General features: G+C 35.2%; 1 protein-coding gene across 4 annotated transcripts in view; it reads left to right on the top strand.

The window, feature by feature from the left end:
* jupb (junction plakoglobin b) overlaps positions 1–22266 on the top strand; it is a 104856-nt gene that overhangs the window by 54973 nt on the left and 27617 nt on the right. For 3 of the 4 annotated variants that reach the window (XM_079878644.1, XM_079878642.1, XM_079878643.1), the window contains exons 2-5: positions 14330–14367; positions 15352–15513; positions 18497–18750; positions 21953–22191. In XM_079878644.1, coding sequence (XP_079734770.1) covers positions 14355–14367; positions 15352–15513; positions 18497–18750; positions 21953–22191 — 668 coding nt within the window. In that variant the 5' untranslated portion in view covers positions 14330–14354. Of the gene's footprint in view, positions 1–155; positions 173–14329; positions 14368–15351; positions 15514–18496; positions 18751–21952; positions 22192–22266 lie in introns of those variants that run through there. The other variant, XM_079878645.1, reaches the window with a different exon arrangement.

Raw genomic sequence — 22266 nt, 5'->3', positions numbered from 1 at the left:
TATTTGCACAAATCTCATTCGGGCCAGACTTTAAGATGGCATCTCAGTCCGGGCTTGAGGGTCACACCCTGTGATTCCTTCCCTGTGAAGTTTATTGCCATGCTTAGATTTCCACATATCTCCACCTTCTGCCTGCGGAACAGGAAACTGCAAGCTCTAGTTCCCTGATGATGTGAGTTACACTCAGATGCTTGATAAAGACACCAGAGCCAGATGGATTTTGCTAAGATTTGTCAACATGATTGACGGTACAGTGCAGGCACTGCAAAAATTATATTCTTAAAATGTACTACAAGACCAAATGCACTCTCAAAACAAGCTTTTCTGAAAACAAGCTTAGCTGGTGATTTCTTTCTGGTTTTAATGATTTACCAGAAAATAAAAAACTTGAATATGGTACTAAGATATATACATACATACATACATATATATGTGTGTGTGTGTGTATGTTATTATAATTTTTTTAATATATATTGTATGACATACAATCACTGCTAAACACTTGAAAATATATATATATATATTGGGGATGTGCATGAGTACTTGAATGTGACAGCGACGAATGACGATCAACGTGACATTAAAAAATATATTTCTTTTTTCTGATTGGTTATTGCTGCATTTTGGGTGGTACCTGAGGTCTGATTGGTTAGCGTTAGGACAGCATGCAGTCCATACTGGTGAAATAAAATTGAAACTATGGTTGCATCCAAAATCGCATACTTCCCTAATGTGTATGTGTGTGTGTGTGTGTGTGTGTGTGTGTGTGTGTGTGTGTATATATATATATATATATATATATATATATATATATATATATATATATATATATATATATATATATATATATATATGCAGTATTTTTTTTTTTCAGTATTTTTTTTTTAAACACTACAACAGATGAATATTAAAGAATATTAATATAAGATATAGCAAAAATACTTGCAGAAAATCCACAATGACTGTTGTAATACTATACTTGAAACTTTTTCTATCTTGTATGTTTTGTAATTTAACCCACTATATAACCCATAAGTATCTGTATAAGTATAAGTGAAATTAAATCTGAAGTGAAATTAATGCTCAAATCCCTAGTGCTTAAATTGAGTGTTTTTATTAGTTGTGAGTAGACCCAGATAGACCCCGACCCTCAAATCCATATTAATTAAAATGTAACATGTTTACAGCTTCCGTTAGCTATATTAAGCTGTTTATAAACCAAGCTCTTTTGAATTATGCAAATTAGCCTTTCTGTGGTATCATCCCCAATTAGACGAAGCTACTTTACATGCTTTTAAAGAAATATTTGTACATAATTTGACACTCAGCAATTATGGGCCAATCTTACATCCTTTTTAGGAAAATTACTAAGAAAATAGAAGGGTGTTTTTTTTTTAACTGAACGATTTTGTCCCTGTGCAACTTTAGAAAGTAATGTCTCTTAAAACACTCTTTTCACACTCTCATGGATTCATTTTAATAAAACTTTTTTAGTGACAATTGTTTGTTGCAGTGGAAAGGATTCCACAAATATTGTGTATATTGTGTACAGATTTATATATATATATATATATATATATATATATATATATATATATATATATATATATATATACATATATACAGTGTATATATATATATATATATATATATATATATATATATATATATATATATATATTTATATATATATATATATATATATATATATATATATATATAATTTTTTATATTTTTTTATATATATTTTTATATAAATAAATATATATATATATATTTTTTTATATTTATAATTACATTTTGTGATGGCTTTTCATATTTTAAGTGATATATAATAAAAGTATGGTAAAAAAAAAGTGTCTTTCATATTAGAAAAACTTTGAAATCTGTAATAAAATCATCGGTGTAGTTGAAGAAACAACCATAAGTTTAATTTAGACTTTTATTCTCTATTAAATAAATAATAAATATAAATGTAGTCTCAGTTGAAGATCTGAGATCATCAACATCATCATAGCACTGAAACAGCCCTAATTAAAGCTGTTAATGATCTGAGATATACAGAAGTGGACTGGCCTCTCAGGCACACAGGATTTAATTGGTTTAGATCCTATCTGTCCATCAGAAAGTTCTTTGTTACCCCATACGAGCACTGACTAATTAAAACGATATACCATGTAAAGTCCCTCAAGCAATGTTCAGCATTTGTACAACATTTAACTATAAAAAAGAGGCATAAAAGCCATCAAGATAAACCTTTAAAGTTTGAATGTTAGACTCTGTTATGCAATGTCAGATTCTCCGCCTATAAGAGTCGTTTTTGTTTCGAATCCTACTGCTTTACTGGTCTAAGCCACTAGAAGATACATTTGCATAATGCCCACCTATGTTGTACGTGTTCTGCCCGCGAACAACTTGACACGCCTTCAAACACGTAATTTTCCTGACGACTGCTTCTCAAATCTCGGAGTTCAACGCGGGATTCGCAAAACGCTTGCTCGTGAACAATGAGTCAGTACCTAGTTTATTTGGACCAGCTTGCTCCTCCGAATCACAACCTGCAAGTATGAATAATTATTGATGTATATCTACCGTGACGTGATGTGTTCTACCGGGTGTTCAAAATACGTAGTTTTGTGTTTTATATTGTGAACGTTTCTGGCTAACCGGCTCTTAATGAAATAATTCTGCTAATCAGCTGTGGGCCACTATTTTACCTAAAACTGTGTCAATCAGTGCAGATTGTCTGTCATTTTTACTACTTTGAGTAAAGATTAAGGATGGAGCAAGATTTGTTTTACAAACGTCAGTCAATCACGTTAGTGCTGGGTTAATGTATGCGCATATATTGATAAAATTCCTGCATGTGCACCACAATAAATTAGAATATGCACATGGGTTTGTTGATGGACATACACTTGTTAATGCTGATGGTGAGGAATTACAGCTGCAACATCTCATAATGTACCTCAAAATGAGTAGCGTATCACTTAGAAACGTCCTGCTCATGTCATTGATGATGGAGGTTTGGGATATTAACTTGTTCTTGCCATGTTTCATATATATGAATGGTATATTGTGTAGATAATTTGCTTTGTGTAACCCGACATCAGACATTACGCCGAAGTATTTTTTTACACACAGTGCTGCGACCAATCAATCACTCCCTTACGACCGGCTTCCTGCAAATACACTGTCCTCGTGGCTGCGGCAACTTGCGCTCGCTTATCAATGCATATAAATTCACGCCTATCTTTGTAGAACTTCAAAAGAAGAAAAAAAGATGCTGCAGCCAATGAGCAGCCGGCGGGTGCTGGCTGCAGGACGACTCAACCTCCACGGACAGTTTTTAATGTTTTATCAGACAATACCTACTCAAGATTTTGCTTTAGTATAATTTTCGTGACAATTAGGGCCGGATTCGGGACAACAGCTTAGATTTCGGGACTGTCCCGAATTTTTCGGGACGTCTGCTCTCCCTAGAATGTACAGTGCTTGCACCTCAGAATGATTTTATGACGCAAGATTAATGTAAACAGCCCACTGCAAACACCCTTGTAATTCACTTCAACCTTTTCAAACTTTATGAATGATTATTTTATAGAAGGTTCAAGTGGTGTGTGTAGGAAGCCAGCAGATTTTGGCTGTTTCTAGAGCACGCAGTGCCATCTGCTGTTAAAAACTAAGCTCAGAATCGGTTTGAGAGAGAATTTCTGAAAAAATTGGAATCGATTAAAATAATTTCTCTATTTACGATTCATCGATTTATTGTGCCAGCCCTAATTGTAAAGCATAAGTATCATGTCTATTAATGGGTAAAGCTACAGTAACGTCTTCAGCTAGTCAGTTTGAGATCCTTTCCATCTAAACTGGTGATATTTTACATTACATTTATTCATTTAGCTGACGCTTTTATCCAAAGCGACTTACAATTGCTATATATGTCAGAGGTCGCACGCCTCTGGAGCAACTAGGGGTTAAGTGTCTTGCTCAGGGACACATTGGTGTCTCACAGTGGATTCGAACCCGGGTCTCTCACACCAAAGGCATGTGTCTTATCCATTGCGCCACCACCACCCCTTATCTCTTAAGACTAGTAGTAAGACTAGAATGTTTTATGAGCAGTTGGATAACCATATTCATCCGCACAGTCACGCAGAGCCGAAGCACAACCAAAACAATGTTCTTCCGCAAAACGCATGCAGTTTTGTTTTTTTACCGCCAGAGTGTCAAAAGTTACATAGTGTACCTTTAATGTATAGAAATGATGTGTGAGATAGAAACTCGCAGAAAGTTGGATCAGTAGGTTCCTTAGTCTTTAAGTTTTAGCAAATGTTTATAACGTTCTCGCTGGTTCGCGTTCAGTTTTCTGTTAAAACGGTGTCTAAGTTAATAACTAATGATCGTTGCGACGGAAGTGAATCAATCAAACTAACTTTAGCTGGACAATAACTTTATTCTAGAGCTGCTATAAAGCCAAAACACTTTACTTTAATTTCCTATTATCAATGTAAAGCTGCTTTGGAACAATCTACATTGTTAAAAGCGCTATATAAATGAAGATGACTTGACTTGATAATGTGGGGTAAATTATACAAATATTCTTATGTACCATTTTTTGTACCTTCTCTATGGCAATTCAAATGCCATTCTGCAGAGCATATTTCTCAACTAAATTAGATTCATATCCAGAACCCAATAACCCATTTTAATAGATTTTTTTTCCCCAGCAAATTACATTTCTACATTTAATATCAGAGAAACCTTGAACATGGTAGGGCTGAAAATAGGAAAAGAAAATCTAATAGGGAACTGAACTGTGATTCATGCCGTTCTTCAAAGACTTTATTCAAGTACTTCCTGTAAAATTCAGTGGATGAGATGATCCAGGATGTCTTGTATTTACAACCTTTGTAAGGTTAAGAACAAGGTACATCCCTTGACATTTTTTTGTGTCTCTTTCATGCTATTGAATTACAGAGATGTTGTATTTCCCCTCTGCTGGAAATGTAATGCTCCCGCTGCGGGTTATGCACTGCTCGCTAAGGTTTTGAGGTTCTGTTACGTCCATGTGTTGGAAACATGAGTGATAATCTTTATGCGACACTTGTACTAGCTTTTCTGCTAAAAGCCGAAGGTGTTATATTCTACACTTTTGCATCAATTTGTACTTGTAAAATGGGTCTTATTCACTAAAATTGCATGTGGGATTCAAATTCGTTCTTGTAGGCTGGTGCAGGGATGATGTCAAAACCTGGAAGACTAGTTCCCACAAGATTTTCCTATGGGGTTTTATAATGGGTTTCTCAATGTATGAGTAAATTAAAGCCTGCGGTAAACACAACTTGACGATATTTAGTCGTTTTGTGAAACAGCAGGTATTACTCCACAATAATGGTCTCGTGGAATGCTACATTTTTGTCACATCGTTGTATTATTCACATGACTTCATAATTTGCGTGTTTAATTCTTATTATTTCATTTGTAAGTCAAATATATTGAATTACTGAGTCAAAAAAGACAAGGTTGATATATGTAGCTTCCTGTTCATTCACCATGCTAGAAATAACAGGTTGAGAGCATTGCATTGTGGGAGACAGTATTTTACACAGTGTGCTTTGTAGTATACTGCAAATATTGGCAGATGTTGTAAGTCATCCAAGTCTTCATACTGTACATAGTAGAAACTGCAGCAATAGTAAGTATAGTATACATGACTATTCTCGAATGACCTGTTAATGCAAATTTATTTCAGTAAATGTTTTGTGTGAGCTTTCCACTGCTAACATTAGAAAATGTCTACATTTTGAACTCTACTGCAAAAGAGCAAAGAAAATTGAGTTTTCCGTGATATGTCTCCAGCAAATTAGTTTACGAGCTAATGTGAGTGAATTATCTTTAGCTTGATTGCATAATGCTTTCTAATGTTTTGTATAACAGCATTAGTGTGTTGATATTTTCTTAGGTGTCTTATAACTCTATCAGATTCTTTTCTAATGTAGCGTTGGACCAAAACCTCACTGCATTTATGCACCTTTTTTATCCCTAATGATATTCTATTACACCGACAGGTAACTCAGCTCAGTGAATAAATTTACACTTAACCGTCTATATCCGTCACTGCATCTTTTGCCGTAATTGTCAATCGTGGTTGGCGTTTCTCTCGCCTTCCTGCCTAGGTGTTAGTGCACAGAGTGCAGGTGACTTTGTAATTCGAGTCCTGGCGTGAGGTGACTCACGGTATCATCAGCTGCACTCCAGGAGTCTGGCAAAACCTCGCTGTCTCCTGCAGATACCTCTGCCAAGTACCTGCCGTGGATTCGATTTTTTCAGCCCTGTACAGATGTTTCTATCAGCACTGCTCTGTCAAACTGAGAGGCTTTTGAACACAATCCCGCATTTAATTGCCATTTAGCACACGCTTTTCTTCTAAAGCAACTTGGTCTAATTGAAAGGACCATTTGTTTAGGCTAGATCTTTGAAACCTAAATTGACCATATTTGCCTTCTTAAAGGGATAGTTCACCCAAAAATGAGCCTCAAGTGGTTCCAAAACCTGTATGAGTTTCTTTCTTCTGTTGAACACAAAATAAGTTTTTTGAAGAATGTTGGGAACCAGACAGTTGATGGTAGCCATTGACATCCATATAGTAGGAAAAAAAATATACTATGGAAGTCAATGGCTACCGTCAACTGTCTGGTTCCCAACATTCCAATTAGTTCTATTTCTATATTTTTCTAATTTAAGTCCAATAGTCATAATTAGTCATTAGTTTAACTGCTTTGCTGCTATATGTAATTTTTATGCCAAAAACACTTCATCTTATGCTTAAATCCTTAAACACATTCAGACAGATAATGTAGTCTCGCTGGTGGAACGTCCAAATACAAATCCGCCTTGACACTTGCATAGTAAACACAAAGTACGGCAGCATGTTGCTGTAAGGCAAACAACAGCTGACAGGTCTGCTGGTGCTGCATTGTTCAGTGTCAAGTGTCCTAAATACAGCAAAGACCCTTAGGTGTGTGTGTGTGTGTGTGTGTGTGTGTGTGTGTGTGTGTGTGTGTGTGTGTGTGTGTGTGTGTGTGTGCTAGGATCACAGGTAGCTATTGTAACAACAGAACAATGGAGACGATGTGAACAGGCAGTGTCCGATGTACAAAACAGACTGAGATCTTCTCATACCATTAATCATCATCAGAGATGTTGTCTTCTGCAGGAAGTGAGAGGAGAAGTTGGGGAGAAAGAGATGTATTACATTGACTCGGACAGGCCTTGCCTTTCTTGAGGACAATGGTCAAAGAATAGAGACTGTTCTTCACATTCTCTTTAAATTGAGCAAGCCTACATCCTAGATTTAGATCATTTCAAGATACTAAATATGCAAATACAATCCGTTCATATTTAGTAATCATACATGTGATCAGCTAAGGAAAACGAAAAAAAGTTCAATATGACAATCATCATCATATGTAATGATTATTATTATTAAAACTATTATTTAAAAATTAAACAAATCAGTAAAGACATATAATACTGTTGCATTATACTATATTACTACAAATTATTAATTATAATTATAATAATTAATACTAAATTATTTTACAGAACATTACTGTAAAATTACATTACTAATTCATGGCTTTCTTAATTTTTGAGTTTCTGTTTTGGTGGAAAAATCGCAAGGACCTCTTAAAGGAATAGTTCACCCAAAAATGAAAATGATCCCATATTTTACTCACCCTCAAGCCATCACATGTGTATATGACTTACTTCTCTCAGCCAAACACAATCAGAGTTATATTAAAGAATATTCTTAGCATTTCATCACACTTCTCATGTCAGAAAATGTAGAAATCTGTATAAATATGTAAACACATTACTCACTTTCCTGAGTAATGTGTAATGTAATGTGTAATTTTTTTAATTGAGCATCCCAACCAGCCCACCACAGCAACAAGGACTCAACCAATGGCGTGAGTTTAGGGCGGGACTCTCTGTTTGTTCAACCAATGGCAGGCGTGTTTGAGAAACCTGTTTGTAATTATTTTAATATTAATTGTTGGATGATGCTAGTGGCAGAGAGGTTACACACTTCACCTTTAAATTGGTTAGTTTCCTTCAAGATTTGATGTCAGGAATTTGTCTGGTCGACATCATTTTTAATGAAATCTGCGCTCATGCAAATTACTCTGAAATTACTCTGCTGTCACTAATAGATTACTGTACAGCAGCATTTCTGAAGGATTTTCATTAGAGATGCTACAAATTTACTCTTGACAAAGACATGCCTATAAAGTCACTCTATATGCATATTCACAAAATATGCATCTCTCAATTCTAAATTAAGTTTGGCCTGGCTGGAAGCCTCTAGAAATGAAATGTCACTATGTTCTGATTAGTATGGTATTTTGTGTGAGTGGGAGAATATTTTTGCTCATATCCCTGAATTTCAAACCATAGTTAGGACCTTGCAACATATAATTTGAGATGAAAGCACTCAAATAATTTTCCTCTTCTGCGCTTCCATCCTGATCACATGTTTCAGAATCTATAAATACTCAACCTCACAGGTTGAGTGAGGAACATTAATACTGAACATTAATACTGTTAATGTATTAATATACATTGATGTGAATTAATGTATTAACATAAATACTGTTTTCCCATATAATGCAAGCTGTCAAGCTATAAAAATCACAAAAAAACACCATAAAACTACACCGTATTTAAAGTTTTTTTGTGGGTAAATTGTGTTCACAATTGTAGTTCAGTTCTCTTGGTTCTGTCAGGACCACTATCGTCAAATACGATTGACAATAAGAATAGAACAGAACAGAACCAACGTGAATGTATTGCAGATATCATTCATTCAAGATTTTAAAGTACAACATAATTCGAGAATTTATTCTGATTCAAAGGTCACTCAGAAGGCCAAATACTGACTGACGAGAGGAGGAGCTGGGGATGGAGGACGGTAATGAGCTCCTGAGAAACGTGATAGCTGCTGATAATAATGAAGGAGCTTATATATGAATACAGTGATAGGCGTCATATTCCTATAGGTAGACGTGGATCAGCTGAGAGTCAGCTGATGCAAGCTTGACTAACGTGACCTGCCAGAACTGATGCTAAGCTTAATTTATTTTGGTCTGGACCAAAAAAAAAGGGGGGGACACATTAGCGTTCACACGCACTGCGTCCGAAATCGAATACTTCCCTACTACACCGCGTTCCAAATTATTATGCAAATTGGAATTAAAGGGATAGTTCACTTTGAAATTAAATTTTGGTATGTTTTAGCTTACCTCAAGGGCATCCAAGATGTAGGTGTCTTTTTTTCCGCAGTAGTTTCAGTTTTGATATTTTTTAGGTCAAACCATTCTTGTCTGTCAGTCATTTAATGCAGGTCTGTGGTCACTGTCTCAAAGAGCATGCACAGAGTCCAAATTAAACCAATTCCCCATCGTCCAAATTAAACAATTCCCCATCGTAAGTACACATTGATGGCCTAAGACACGAAACGAGCGGTTTGTGTCAGAAAACGAACAGTATTTATATCGTTTTTACCTCTTATACACAGCCACGTCCAAGTGATCTTAGGGCGCGCGCGCATCCTGGTGTGTGACGTGTGCGCAGACTGGTGAATAGATATATACACTAGATGTCGCCTTGTCTACGGCAGTTCATTGGAACGAATGTCTTTAAGGCAACATCTAGTGTTGTGTGAGTGGGAGAATATTTTTGCTCATATCCCTGAATTTCAAACCATAGTTAGGACCTTGCAACATATAATTTGAGATGAAAGCACTCAAATAATTTTCCTCTACTGCGCTTCCATCCTGATCACATGTTTCAGAATCTATAAATACTCAACCTCACAGGTTGAGTGAGGAACATTAATACTGAACATTAATACTGTTAATGTATTAACATACATTGATGTGAATTAATGTATTAACATAAAGAACATTAATACTGTTTTCCCATATAATGCAAGCTGTCAAGCTATAAAAATCACAAAAAAACACCATAAAACTACACCGTATTTAAAGTTTTTTTGTGGGTAAATTGTGTTCACAATTGTAGTTCAGTTCTCTTGGTTCTGTCAGGACCACTATCGTCAAATACGATTGACAATTAGAATAGAACAGAACAGAACCAACGTGAATGTATTGCAGATATCATTCATTCAAGATTTTAAAGTACAACATAATTCGAGAATTTATTCTGATTCAAAGGTCACTCAGAAGGCCAAATACTGACTGACGAGAGGAGGAGCTGGGGATGGAGGACGGTAATGAGCTCCTGAGAAACGAATGGAACGAATGTCATTGGAACGAATGTCTTTAAGGCAACATCTAGTGTATATATCTATGCAGCAGTCTGCGCACACTTCACACACCAGGATGCGCGCGCGCCCTCAGATCACTTGGACGTGGCTGTGTATAAGAGGTAAAAACGATATAAATACTGTTCGTTTTCTCACACAAACCGCTCGTTTCGTGTCTTAGGCCATCAATGTGTACTTACGATGGGGAATTGTTTAATTTGGACGATGGGGAATTGTTTTAATTTGGACTCTGTGCATGCTCTTTGAGACAGTGACCACAGACCAGCATTAAATGACTGACAGACAAGAATGGTTTGACCTAAAAAATATCAAAACTGAAACTACTGCGAAAAAAAAGACACCTACATCTTGGATGCCCTTGAGGTAAGCTAAAACATACCAAAATTTAATTTCAAAGTGAACTATCCCTTTAAGTGTCATAAACATTATGGATGGTATTGTCTCTTTGGATCACTGAAATCAGACACCTGTGATAATTAGTTTGCCAGGTGAGCCCAATTAAAGGAAAACTACTTAAGAAGGATGTTCCACATTATTAAGCAGGCCACAGGTTTCAAGCAATATGGGAAAGTTCTGGATCTCTCTGCTGCGGAAAAGCGTCAAATAGTGCAATGCCTTGGGCAAGGTATGAAAACATTAGAAATTTCACGAAAACTTAAGCGTGATCATCGTACTGTGAAGAGATTTGTGGCTGATTCAGAGCACAGACGGGTTTGTGCAGATATAGGTATAATGAGGAAGGTTACAGACAAATTCATCGGATTAAGAAAGCAGCTGCTAAAATGCCATTACAAAGCAGCAAACATGTGAAGCTGCTGGTGCCTCTGGAGTCCCGCGAACCACAAGGTGTAGGATCCTCCAGAGGCTTGCAGTTGTGCATAAACCTACTATTCGGCCACCCCTAACCAATGCTCACAAGCAGAAACGGTTGAAGTGGGCGCAGAAATACATGAAGACTAATTTTCAAACAGTCTTGTTTACTGGTGAGTGCCGTGCAACCCTAGATGGTCCAGATGGATGGAGTAGTGGATGGTTGGTGGACGTCAGCAAGGAGGTGGCGGAGTCATGTTTTGGGCCGGAATCATGGGGAGAGAGCTGGTAGGTCCCTTTAGGGTCCCTGAAGGTGTAAAAATGACCTCGGCAAAGTATATAGAGTTTCTGACTGACCACTTTCTTCCATGGTACAAAAAGAAGAACCATGCCTTCCGTAGCAAAATCATCTTCATGCAGACAATGCACCATCGAATGCTGCAAAGAATACCTCTGTGTCATTGGCTGCTATGGGCATAAAAGGAGAGACACTCATGGTGTAGCCCCCATCCTCCCCTGACCTCAACCCTACTAAGATCTATGAGGGTGGGAGGCAGTTCGCATCAAAACAGCAGCTCTGGGAGGCTATTCTGACATCCTGCAAAGAAATTCAAGCAGAAACTCACAAGTTCAATGGATGCAAGAATTGTGAAGGTGATATCATAGAAGGGGTCCTATGTAACTTGCCCTGTTAAGATGTGTTTAATTGAAATCGCTTTTGATTTCAGTAAATATGACCTCCCAATGCTGCAATTTCAGCAAATGACCATTTTCAGTTCTTTACAACCTATGAAAATGTTTTGTGCACAATAATTTGAAACAGTGCATTTTGAGTTTTTTATTTTTGGAAAAAAATACTGTTTTCGTTGGGTGGCTTGTTCAATGAAATTCGACTTCTACCCTAACGGTTGGTGACTTGAAAATTATACTGACTGTCATTTGCATCGACTATTTAGGAAAATCAGTGTAAAATATCATTTGCATAATAATTTGGAACGCGGTGTATGCGAAGAAAAGTAGGCCAACATAGTAGTATGTCCGAATACATATTTGAAAAACAGTAAGCGAAAAGTCCCCGGACGACCTGCTAGATTCCGAAGTGCGCATACTATCCATGAAGCCACGGGAGAGGAGTTGTAAATCGCAGTGAAGCGACGCAACTGACGCCGGTAGATCACATGACAATGACAACATGGCGAATGTAGTACGTCCAGATTGCATTCATACTTCACACATTCAACATGCTTTTTAACTGTCGCAAAGTACGTTCAAATTGAACTTGTGAGAATAATAGTAATTTAATTTAATTGTAAAATTATTATTGTTATGGATTTTAGATTTTATTTCATAGCGCATTTTTTCAAACAGCGCTCATATCTATTTCGGAAGTTTGTGTCAATGATGTCCAACTTTCATATTAACCTTTACATTTTTGGGTTGTCTATCAATTAAACAGTGTAATTTGATATAAAATGCAGTGGAATAATGAAGACTCAATGCACACTTCCTCTTAAACCTTGTTTAACCCAGAAAACATTTTTTAATTAATCAGTGCTTGCATAATTAATAGGTCTTTAATGCCTATTGGGTAAATTTGCAAAGCTGCTGTCATTTTTTTAGGACATGTTCCTCTTTTAATCAGTTCTGAGGTGGTTTTCTGACCGCTGGAGTGTTGTGTGTGTGTGTGTTTGGTGTGTTAATTTCTAGCTTTACGTTGATGTGATTAATGAGTGTGGAAAATGCAGGGCACGTGGTGTCATAATAACAGTTAACAAATCTCCATATGCCTTATGAAACTGAGGGACAGGGGCATACTATTCATATTTGAATGTTTTATAAAGAGAAGCTGAAGACAGGAAAAGGGCAAGAGCGAGGAATAGCAGAGAATACTAAACAGAGATTCCCTTTTAAGCTGGATTCCATTTAAATTGAAATAGAAGGAGCCAAAAAAACGGAAAAATAAGATCTTGTAAGATGTGGTACCATAAGGAAGTAATTCAAAGAGATAAAATGGATTAGTCACTGCTTTATAAAAGAAATTGTGTCTTTGCTAGTTCCGTGATGAAATGCTCTTGCAAGTGTTTTTATATTCTTACATTAAAATTCAGCTCTGTCTTTGTTTCTGCATCACTAACACGAGAGAGCATCTGCTTTTAGTTGTTTTTGTGCATCAGGAGATATTGACAGTAAGATATCTAAGTTTTCTTTCTTTCACACTATTGTATAAAGGTCAAGAAAAAGTCAATGAATTGTAAGTGCTGCGAAGAGTTTGCATTCCTATTTTATGTGGGGCTCTATAAAAGTAACTTCTATGCATGACAATTCCTTTATAATCATTTTTAAATCACTATTATGTAATAATGTTTAGTGTTATTAATGTAAAAACTGTACACTTTAATTATAAATATTATAAATAAAAAATATTTTATTTTAATAATTGAATATTTTTATTTTAAGGAATAAAATGAATTAATTGATTAATAATTGTTATGCCTTTTTAATCACTATTGTTTTCAGTGTTATTAATGTAAAAATTATATGCTTTAATTATAAACGCATAAAGTGTTTTATTTCTATTTTGATATTTTTATTTTAATAAAAAAATTATGAATACATTCAATAATTGTTATACATTTTTAATCACAATTATCACAGGTATTTTCAGTGTTAAAAATTAGACGTTTTAATAATAAATATAATAAATAAATAAAATATTTTGTTTTAATATGAATTCATTTTATTTAAATATTTGTATTTAACATCATGCTTCTTGATTGGCCCTCACCTCCAGCCATATCCCTGCTCATAGTCTGGGTTATTTATGGTCATGAATGAAGCAATGTCGGGACATTAATGACAAAAACCAGCACTGAAAAAGACTCTTGAGACTCTTCAGTCCTTCTTCTCATCGAGCTGCTCTGCTGTGGCTGTGAACTACAAATGAAGCATTGAAATTCCACTTTGGGGAAGCTACTATGATTTGTGCGATCGTTCTATGCAGTAGTTTTATAAATAGCATTGTCTGCTCACTATTTTTAAGTCCCAGTGGTGCTTTTCCCTCTAAACTGGTGCATGCTGTCACTTCACATTGCAGATCGCTGCATTCATACTGCATCTCTCTTGTTCTATATGCAGTCTAAAACTTTGCTTCATGTTTCATCACAGGTTGAATTAAGGCTGGACAGTGGTGATGTCACTGCAAAGTAAGTTAAATCATTTAAGAATTGCTACGTTGAATTTAATTTATTTTTTTATTATTTAATTAAATTAATTAATTTATTTTATTTTATTGTTTTCTTAGACTGACCTTTTTTGGTTATTCATGTCGAGTTAAAGTGCCATGTAGGTAAAATAGGGTCCAAAAGTCTAAGTCTGTTAAAATGGTTCTTTAATACAAATTAATACATTTTATTACCAGTATAATTTTACATACATCTCAATGTCATATTATGATTCTTTATAGACAGCAACACTTGAGCTGCTTTTCTAGTGATCAAGTTTCTTGTGCTTTTTGATTTGTGCTTTTTGATCTGATTTTGCATGGTGATTGTCACTGATTTTCTTATTGGTGACTTTTAAAAGTATTACAATTTTTATTAAAAAGTATTAAGGTATTAAAAAAATTAAAAAAAAAAAAAAAAAAAAATATATATATATATATATATATATACACACACACACACACACACATTAAACTTTAATATATAATATCATAAATACAAGCATTATATATATATATATATATATATGTATGTATACTTTAAAAAATATATATATATATATTTTTTTTTTGTATATATATATATATATATATATATATATATAGCCTATACAGTATACATATATATATATAATGCTTGTATTTATGATATTATATATTATTTATATACAGTAAATATATATTTATATATATATATATATAAATCATAAATATACAGTTATATATATATATATATATATATACACATATACAATTATATATAATAATTAATATATACATATCTATGCTAACATCCCACAATTTTTTTTTTGATTTTTATATAATTATATATAATATAAATGCATTATTTTTTATATATGTTATGCTTCTAATTTGGAGATTATATATTAATATTTAAAATTGAATCAATTTTACAATTGATAAAAATGTATATATAAATGGTGATTTTGGTGCTCATCTTGCGCAGTGAGTGAGGCAGAAGGAGCTGTGAAAGTGGAAGAGTGGCAGCAGACGTTTTACGCCTCTGACTCGGGGATACAGTCCGGGGCGACCACGATTCGTGATGAGGAGGAATCTGAGTGCTGTAAGAAGTATAGCGTCAGTGCCAGCGCTGTGGAGAACGCCACGGGTAATGTGTTCTCTCTAAAGGTCTTCCTATGCCTCTCCGAACATTTTGATGAATTATACTACCTGAGGGCCTCCAAAAAAATTTCACATTAGAGTCAGTGGCGTTGAACCCTCCCGCAAGGGCTGTGTGGTTTGACTGGCCTTGTACAACGTTTGGAAAGCGTTGTTTTTTTGTTTACTTTTCGCTTTCTTAAGACATATGCAGTAACAAGTACATCGCCTACATGAGGATATGCATTCACTGCTGTGCCACGGCTCTGATAATCCTGTTGCTTTATCTCTTCAATATTCGTATTAAACGTACCTGTGGTTTTCTCATTATTCTTTGTCGTCGTGGTGCATGTCGTCAGTTCGAAGTATCTGGGGATTTTAAAATAGCTTCCTCACCATGGCAGCATATGTGCTTGCGCAGTTTTAGAAGAAAGCTGCAAATTTATTGTTCGCCCAGAGCCAGTGACATTTAGAAACTCATCCAAACACTCAGTTCAGTAGGTTCACTTTTTATGGTTAGAACATTATTGCTATCACAACAGAACCTCCGAAGAGCCCTTTCCGACGCTCTTCGCAAGGCTTCCAGCACGGATTGCACTTCATTCAGACTGTCACAGACGCACTCCCATTATTCCCTCCTCTGGTTCTCTGGTGTCAATCTATTCTGTTATTTGCCCTGAACCACGTCTCCACTGCATCACGCTACGAAATATTGCATGATGTGATGGATTTTTAAAATATTTTATGAAACTGACTCTGAGATCTGATTGAATGAGCCACAATCTAGGTCTTATTTGCGGATAAAATAGCTGATATGCAGACACCTGTAACTGCACAATGATTCTATATTAAAGGGGTCATGAACTGAGAAATCAAATTTACTTGAGGTTTTGACATATTAAGAATATCCTGAAAGTTTCAGAACTGAAAACGTTCTTGTTAGTCCAAAATCAGCTTTTAATGTTAGCAGGCCCAGCGAACGACTCATTCTGGAATATGCCTCTTCATGACGTAATAAGGTAGCGAAAGACCAGCTTAGGCTCCGCCCACTGGCGTTAGTGAGATGAGGAGAAGAGCACAGGGTCACTCACTGGACTAAAAATAACATTACCTTCCAAAGGATCCTAGTGCTGGGAATGTGGTTGTTTTATTTTCAACAATGTGTATGTCTCAGTTGAACATTATTTATTTGTATTCACTGGATTCTTTGGTAAATCAGTTCGCAAACTCGGCGCAGGCTTTTGCGATATGGACTCGACAGTAACTACACAACATTTAAGCAACCGTTTTAATTCTAATGTCTGATCTGTGACCAGTGATTTCTGATGTAATGATTCATGTAGCTACAGTCAGATGTTCTTTGTCCTGTCTGTAATAATCTGTTGAATTATATATAGAAAGCTTTCTAAGTACGCTCCGATTATAATATCTCTAGTTGTCAATCAAACAGCACGTGTCTGTTTATCACTGACTGACTTCTGGACTCGCACTAAAACTCTCGTAATAATCAACGAATCTCTTATTTACATTGTGTTTGCACTGTTAGTTATGATGAAAGCATTCGTTAGTGTGCAGAAATCGAGTTGCAATGAGATCGCTGCATACATGTCTGTGTATGGCTACATGCTCATCACTGCAACCTTGCCACGATCTTAATATAATGCCATATATCTAATTGCATTATCACTTTTCACGAGTAGTTAACATTGAGAGCAGTAATAGTAAAAACGTGCTAAAAGTTTTCGAGAGAGTTCCACATGTAGTGTTAGCCAATCACAGGAGTAGGTGTTTACACTGAAGTCTCACACAGACACGCACCTTCAAACAGAGCGTTCGAATCAGAGGAATAAAATCAGGCTAGGAAAATGCCTTTTATTTCTAAATAAATATTTTTTTTATAAAAATCATACTAACATTATAAGTGCACCCCAGAAAACATTATGAAACAATAAAACAATGCAGTTCATGACCCCTTTAATGCGCCATGTCTGCATATCTAATATATATTGTGCACAATATAAATAATTATAGTAATTGGTGGATGAACTAATCAATGTAGTAATTTTAATAATTATTTAATAATATTGTTGTTATTGTTATTATTGTGTGAATCAAAAATATGTTTCTTTTTATCATAAAAAATAGCACACTTAATTTTGAATATATTATTAAATGTAAAGTTTGCTATTATTATCATCATCTATTTTTTAATTATTTAATAATACCCATATTATTATTATTATTATTATTATTTAATAACAATAACAACAATAATAATCATTATTAAATAATAGTAATAATAATAATAATAGCACATTTTTAAGTGTGCTTATTATTATTAATAATAATATTATTATTATTATTACTATTAATATAATTATTACTATTATTTATCATGGTTGTTTTTTAGTAATAATAAAATGTATAATATTTGTTATTATAAAATAAATAAATAATAGTAACATAAAAAATTGCAAACCTACATTTAAAAAAATTAAGTGTGCTTATTATTAATTTTTTTCATCCTCATCATCATCATCTATGTATTTATTTATATTATTTAATATGAATATCCATAATATATTATTAGTGTTATTATTAGTAATATTATTTAATAACAACAATAATAATCATTATCATCAAATAGTAGTATTATTACTATTATTTATTTATATATAAATTAACAACAATAATAATCATTATTAAATAAATAAACAATAGAAATAATAATAGCACAATTTTATTATAATGCATTTAATAAGATATTTAAAAAATAAGTGCACTTATTATTATTATTACTATTATTATTATTTACTATGGTTGTTTTTTAACAATAATAACATTAAATAAATAAATAATAGTAATAATAATAGCACACTATTTAAAAAATGAAGTGTGCTTATTATTATTATTATTATTATTCATAAGATCACCTCTTAACAGTGTTAAAATAATTCAATACGACTATTTTATTTCTCTCTCTCTGTACTCAGACGCTGAGGCTCAATACAGTCTAACTCGAGCCCAGAGAGTGCGTGCAGCCATGTTCCCCGAGACCCTAGTGGAGGGAGAGACGGTGCTCACCACACAGAACGATCCAGACCAGCCCACCAATGTCCAGAGACTGGCCGAGCCCTCGCAGCTGCTGAAAACAGCCATCGTACATCTCATCAACTATCAGGACGATGCTGAGCTGGCCACACGTGCTGTACCAGAGCTCACCAAACTGCTGGCCGATGACGACCAGGTATGATGGAAAACGTTCAGAGACAATCATCACACGAAACCCTTTTAAATAAACATGCGTGTTTGAGGCTGGGAATCTTGTAAAACCTGTTTAAAAATGCCGTCAATTAATTATGAAAAACAAAACTTTGTGCTGAAGACTTTTTCAATAAAACAGCACAGTTCTGCAAAGGGCTATACAGTAGCTTTTGTTCTGTTGATATCCCACATCAGCTGATATCTTCAAAATGATCTAGAGTGAAATTACAAAAAGTTTTGACTTAGTAGCTGTTATTCTCAGAGCATAAACCCGGCTGCGCACATGGTGATATGAGATGCAGAAAGAAAAGGGTAATGAAAAGATGCAAGATTGGAAATAATCTCACAGGACGGGCCAGAACTGTGGAAGGAGAAAGGAGGAATAAAGTGAAACGAAAGAGAGAAAAAAAGTGCTACGATATATATTGTGGAAAACAACTTTAGGATATTATCTGTTTTCCAACTTAAATTACTGGCTGCCAAGAGCATGCAACCATTGAAATTCTAAAAACAATTAATTTTTCTATTCATGCCATGTGTATAATTTAGCATATTTTTGCATGTTTGTATGTTTTTGTGTATTAATAATACATTCTCTTTTTTTTTTGTTTACATTGAAGAATTTTAATACTGACTTGAGTCACCAATTGTAAAATATTGTTCTTTAAGCAAAATACATATGTGTTACGAACTGCTCCGAGACTTGGGTTGAAGATCCAAATGCAGCTTTATTGGGACAATCCAGAAATATTAATCCATATAATAAGCAAAGGGTCAAACACACTTAAACAATCCAAACATAAAACAAGATCCAAGAAACACAAGCAAACAGGGTAATCCAGAACAATGGGTAGAGAATCAAAAAGCAAGACACAGGAAACCAGGATATCTCTCAAAACTGCTGTGTAACACAAATACAAGACTTCGCAACGAATGAGGGAAAACACTGGGCTTATTTAGGCAGAGCTAACCAGATAATGATACACAGCTGAATGAAATCACACATAATGAATACTGGGACATGGAGTTCATGATGAGATTAGCACAGGAGACAGAAGGAGCGCCCTCTGGTGGCGATCATGGGAACAATATGATTGGACTGACAGATATGCGACCATACTATATTACACTACACTTGCTACACTCTGAACCCTGCAGTTACATTTCAGCTTACATAAAGTTACTTAATGCTTTCGGGTCCATTTTGACCCAGAAGTGTCATTAAAGGGATACTTCACAGTTTTTTCATATTAAACTATGTTATTCCCTTAACTAAGACAAGTTGATGCATACCTCTCTCGTCTCAGTGCGTGCACTCAATCGCTCTGGAGCGTGGCGACACTTTGATAGCACTTAGCTTAGCCCAGTTCATTCATTAGGATCCAGACAGAAATGAAGCTAGAAGCGACCAAACACCTCCACGTTTTCCCTATTTAAATACAGTTACACGAGTAGTTACACGACCAAGTATGGTGACACAAAATGGTGGCGCTTTTCTAAGTGGGTAAAAAGGATAACTATAATGTATGGCAGAATAGCACTTGGGAGCACTTCGACTCGGCGTAGTAAAAAGTCACGTTGGTTCTAATGACAGAAGTGAGAGGGAGAGGGGGAGAGGATTTTTCAGGAGTGACTTTTTACTGCGCCGAGTCGAAGTTTTTAGTACGGAAATGAAATGTGTGAAGGCTATCAAAATACAAACAATTCTTGCAAAGAATTTCTCAAATTTTCAGTTAATAAAAAAGAGGGAAATGTAGTAATAGCATTTTAAAAACATGGCAAAGGGCCTTTCACACTGAACGCAATAATTCGGCATGAATGTCCGTCGTGATAGCGCTCTTGAATTAAAACAATAGATCCCTATGGAGCTTTTCACAACAGGCACGATCAATTGCGGCGCGACAAGGCGAGATTTATTTTTTCGACCAGTGTTGATTTTTTTTTCCCCATGATGGAATGAGCTGTCCAATTAGATTTGAGCTTACCCGAGCCGCTGCTGTTGCACAAAAGTGTGAGAGTGGTGGCGCTGTTTTGAAAACCTATGAAGAGAATGCATGTTGAGTTCTTGTTATCACTGTTGTCTGAGAATAGATTTATTCTCATGTTTACTTAAATATTTCTGTATACAGAAAATATTCATTTTCCACTGAATTATGCGATCTGAAGAGCACAGTCCGTTTTCCTCCACGGCGCACGAGTGTTATGAGTAAGAGAGCACATTCGCTCTAGATCTGTCAATCATATTCAGAACTCGTGCCCTTTCAGACATAAAGAATTGAGAGAAACGTTTCTACAGATGAAACTTGAAGCCAAATAGACATAATGATTACGACAATATATGTTCTGTATGCGTTTCTCATGCGGCTCGGGGTATTTTTATAACAATAAATGTTTGAAATTGAGAAATACAAGCAGGTATAGCGTTCAGTCCATTATAACACTTCAAATAATGCATGTCTGCCTATTATATAATCAAAATGCACTTCAGATCACAATCAGAAGTTATTCTAAGCCCTTAATTATGGTTCAAAGTGGGTTTTGAGCAAAAATATGAATAATACATTAATTGTGAAGTGTAGCTTGATGCTAATTGTACCTCTCATTACATTTTATGATGTATTCTTGTAAGCATTATAGATATTTTGTGTTTCTGGTGTAGTACCAAACAAATGATCGTAAATAGAAAAAATATTCGTCAACGATTCGCCTCGCTTTATAGCGTCACGTTCAGTGTGAAAGGGCCTTAACATTCAAAACTTTTTAAAAAAAATTGTGCATTCACTCATTAATGAGGAGTTACCGATCAGTTACAATATGGTTTTAGTTGAAAAATATTAAGTTATGACTGTTTTACAAAGCTTACGTTCCTCTGGGTCCAATGCTGGCTTTTTTAATGCATAATAAGGGTGAATAATAAAGGTTCTTTATTGGCATTTATCGTTCCATGAAGAACCTTTTACATCCATGAAACATTTCCATTCCACGAAACATTTCCATTCCACAAAAGGATCATTATAGTGGAAAAAGGTTCTTTAGATTTTGAAAATATCCTTCACACTAAAACAATGGTTATTTGAAGAACTGTTCCCTGAAAGGTTCTTTGTGGAACCCAAGATGGTTCTTCTATGGAATCGCTGCAAAAAAAAAAAAAAAAACGTTTGGAACTTTTTCTTTTACCATGGCAGGTGGTGGTAAACAAGGCAGCCCTCATTGTGAACCAGCTGACGCGTAAGGAGGCGTCCCGCCGTGTGCTCATGCAGTCTCCTCAGATGGTGTCGGCTGTGGTGAGGGCCATGCAGAACACTGGAGATCTGGAGACGGCTCGCTGCGCTGCCAGTGTCCTGCACAGCCTGTCCCACCAGCGCGAGGGCCTGCTAGCTATCTTCAAATCGGGTGGCATCCCCGCACTTGTGCGCATGCTCAGGTGAGTGTATGCACAAAAAGCATTTTACTTCTGTAATGTGACATGTTTCCATATGAACCAGGATATGTGAAATGT

The sequence above is a fragment of the Squalius cephalus genome (assembly GCF_949319135.1).
Source record: "Squalius cephalus genome assembly, chromosome: 8".
Lineage (NCBI taxonomy): Eukaryota > Metazoa > Chordata > Actinopteri > Cypriniformes > Leuciscidae > Squalius > Squalius cephalus.
The sequence above is the reverse complement of the archived record's forward strand: the minus strand, read 5'-3'. Positions and strand labels throughout refer to the sequence as shown.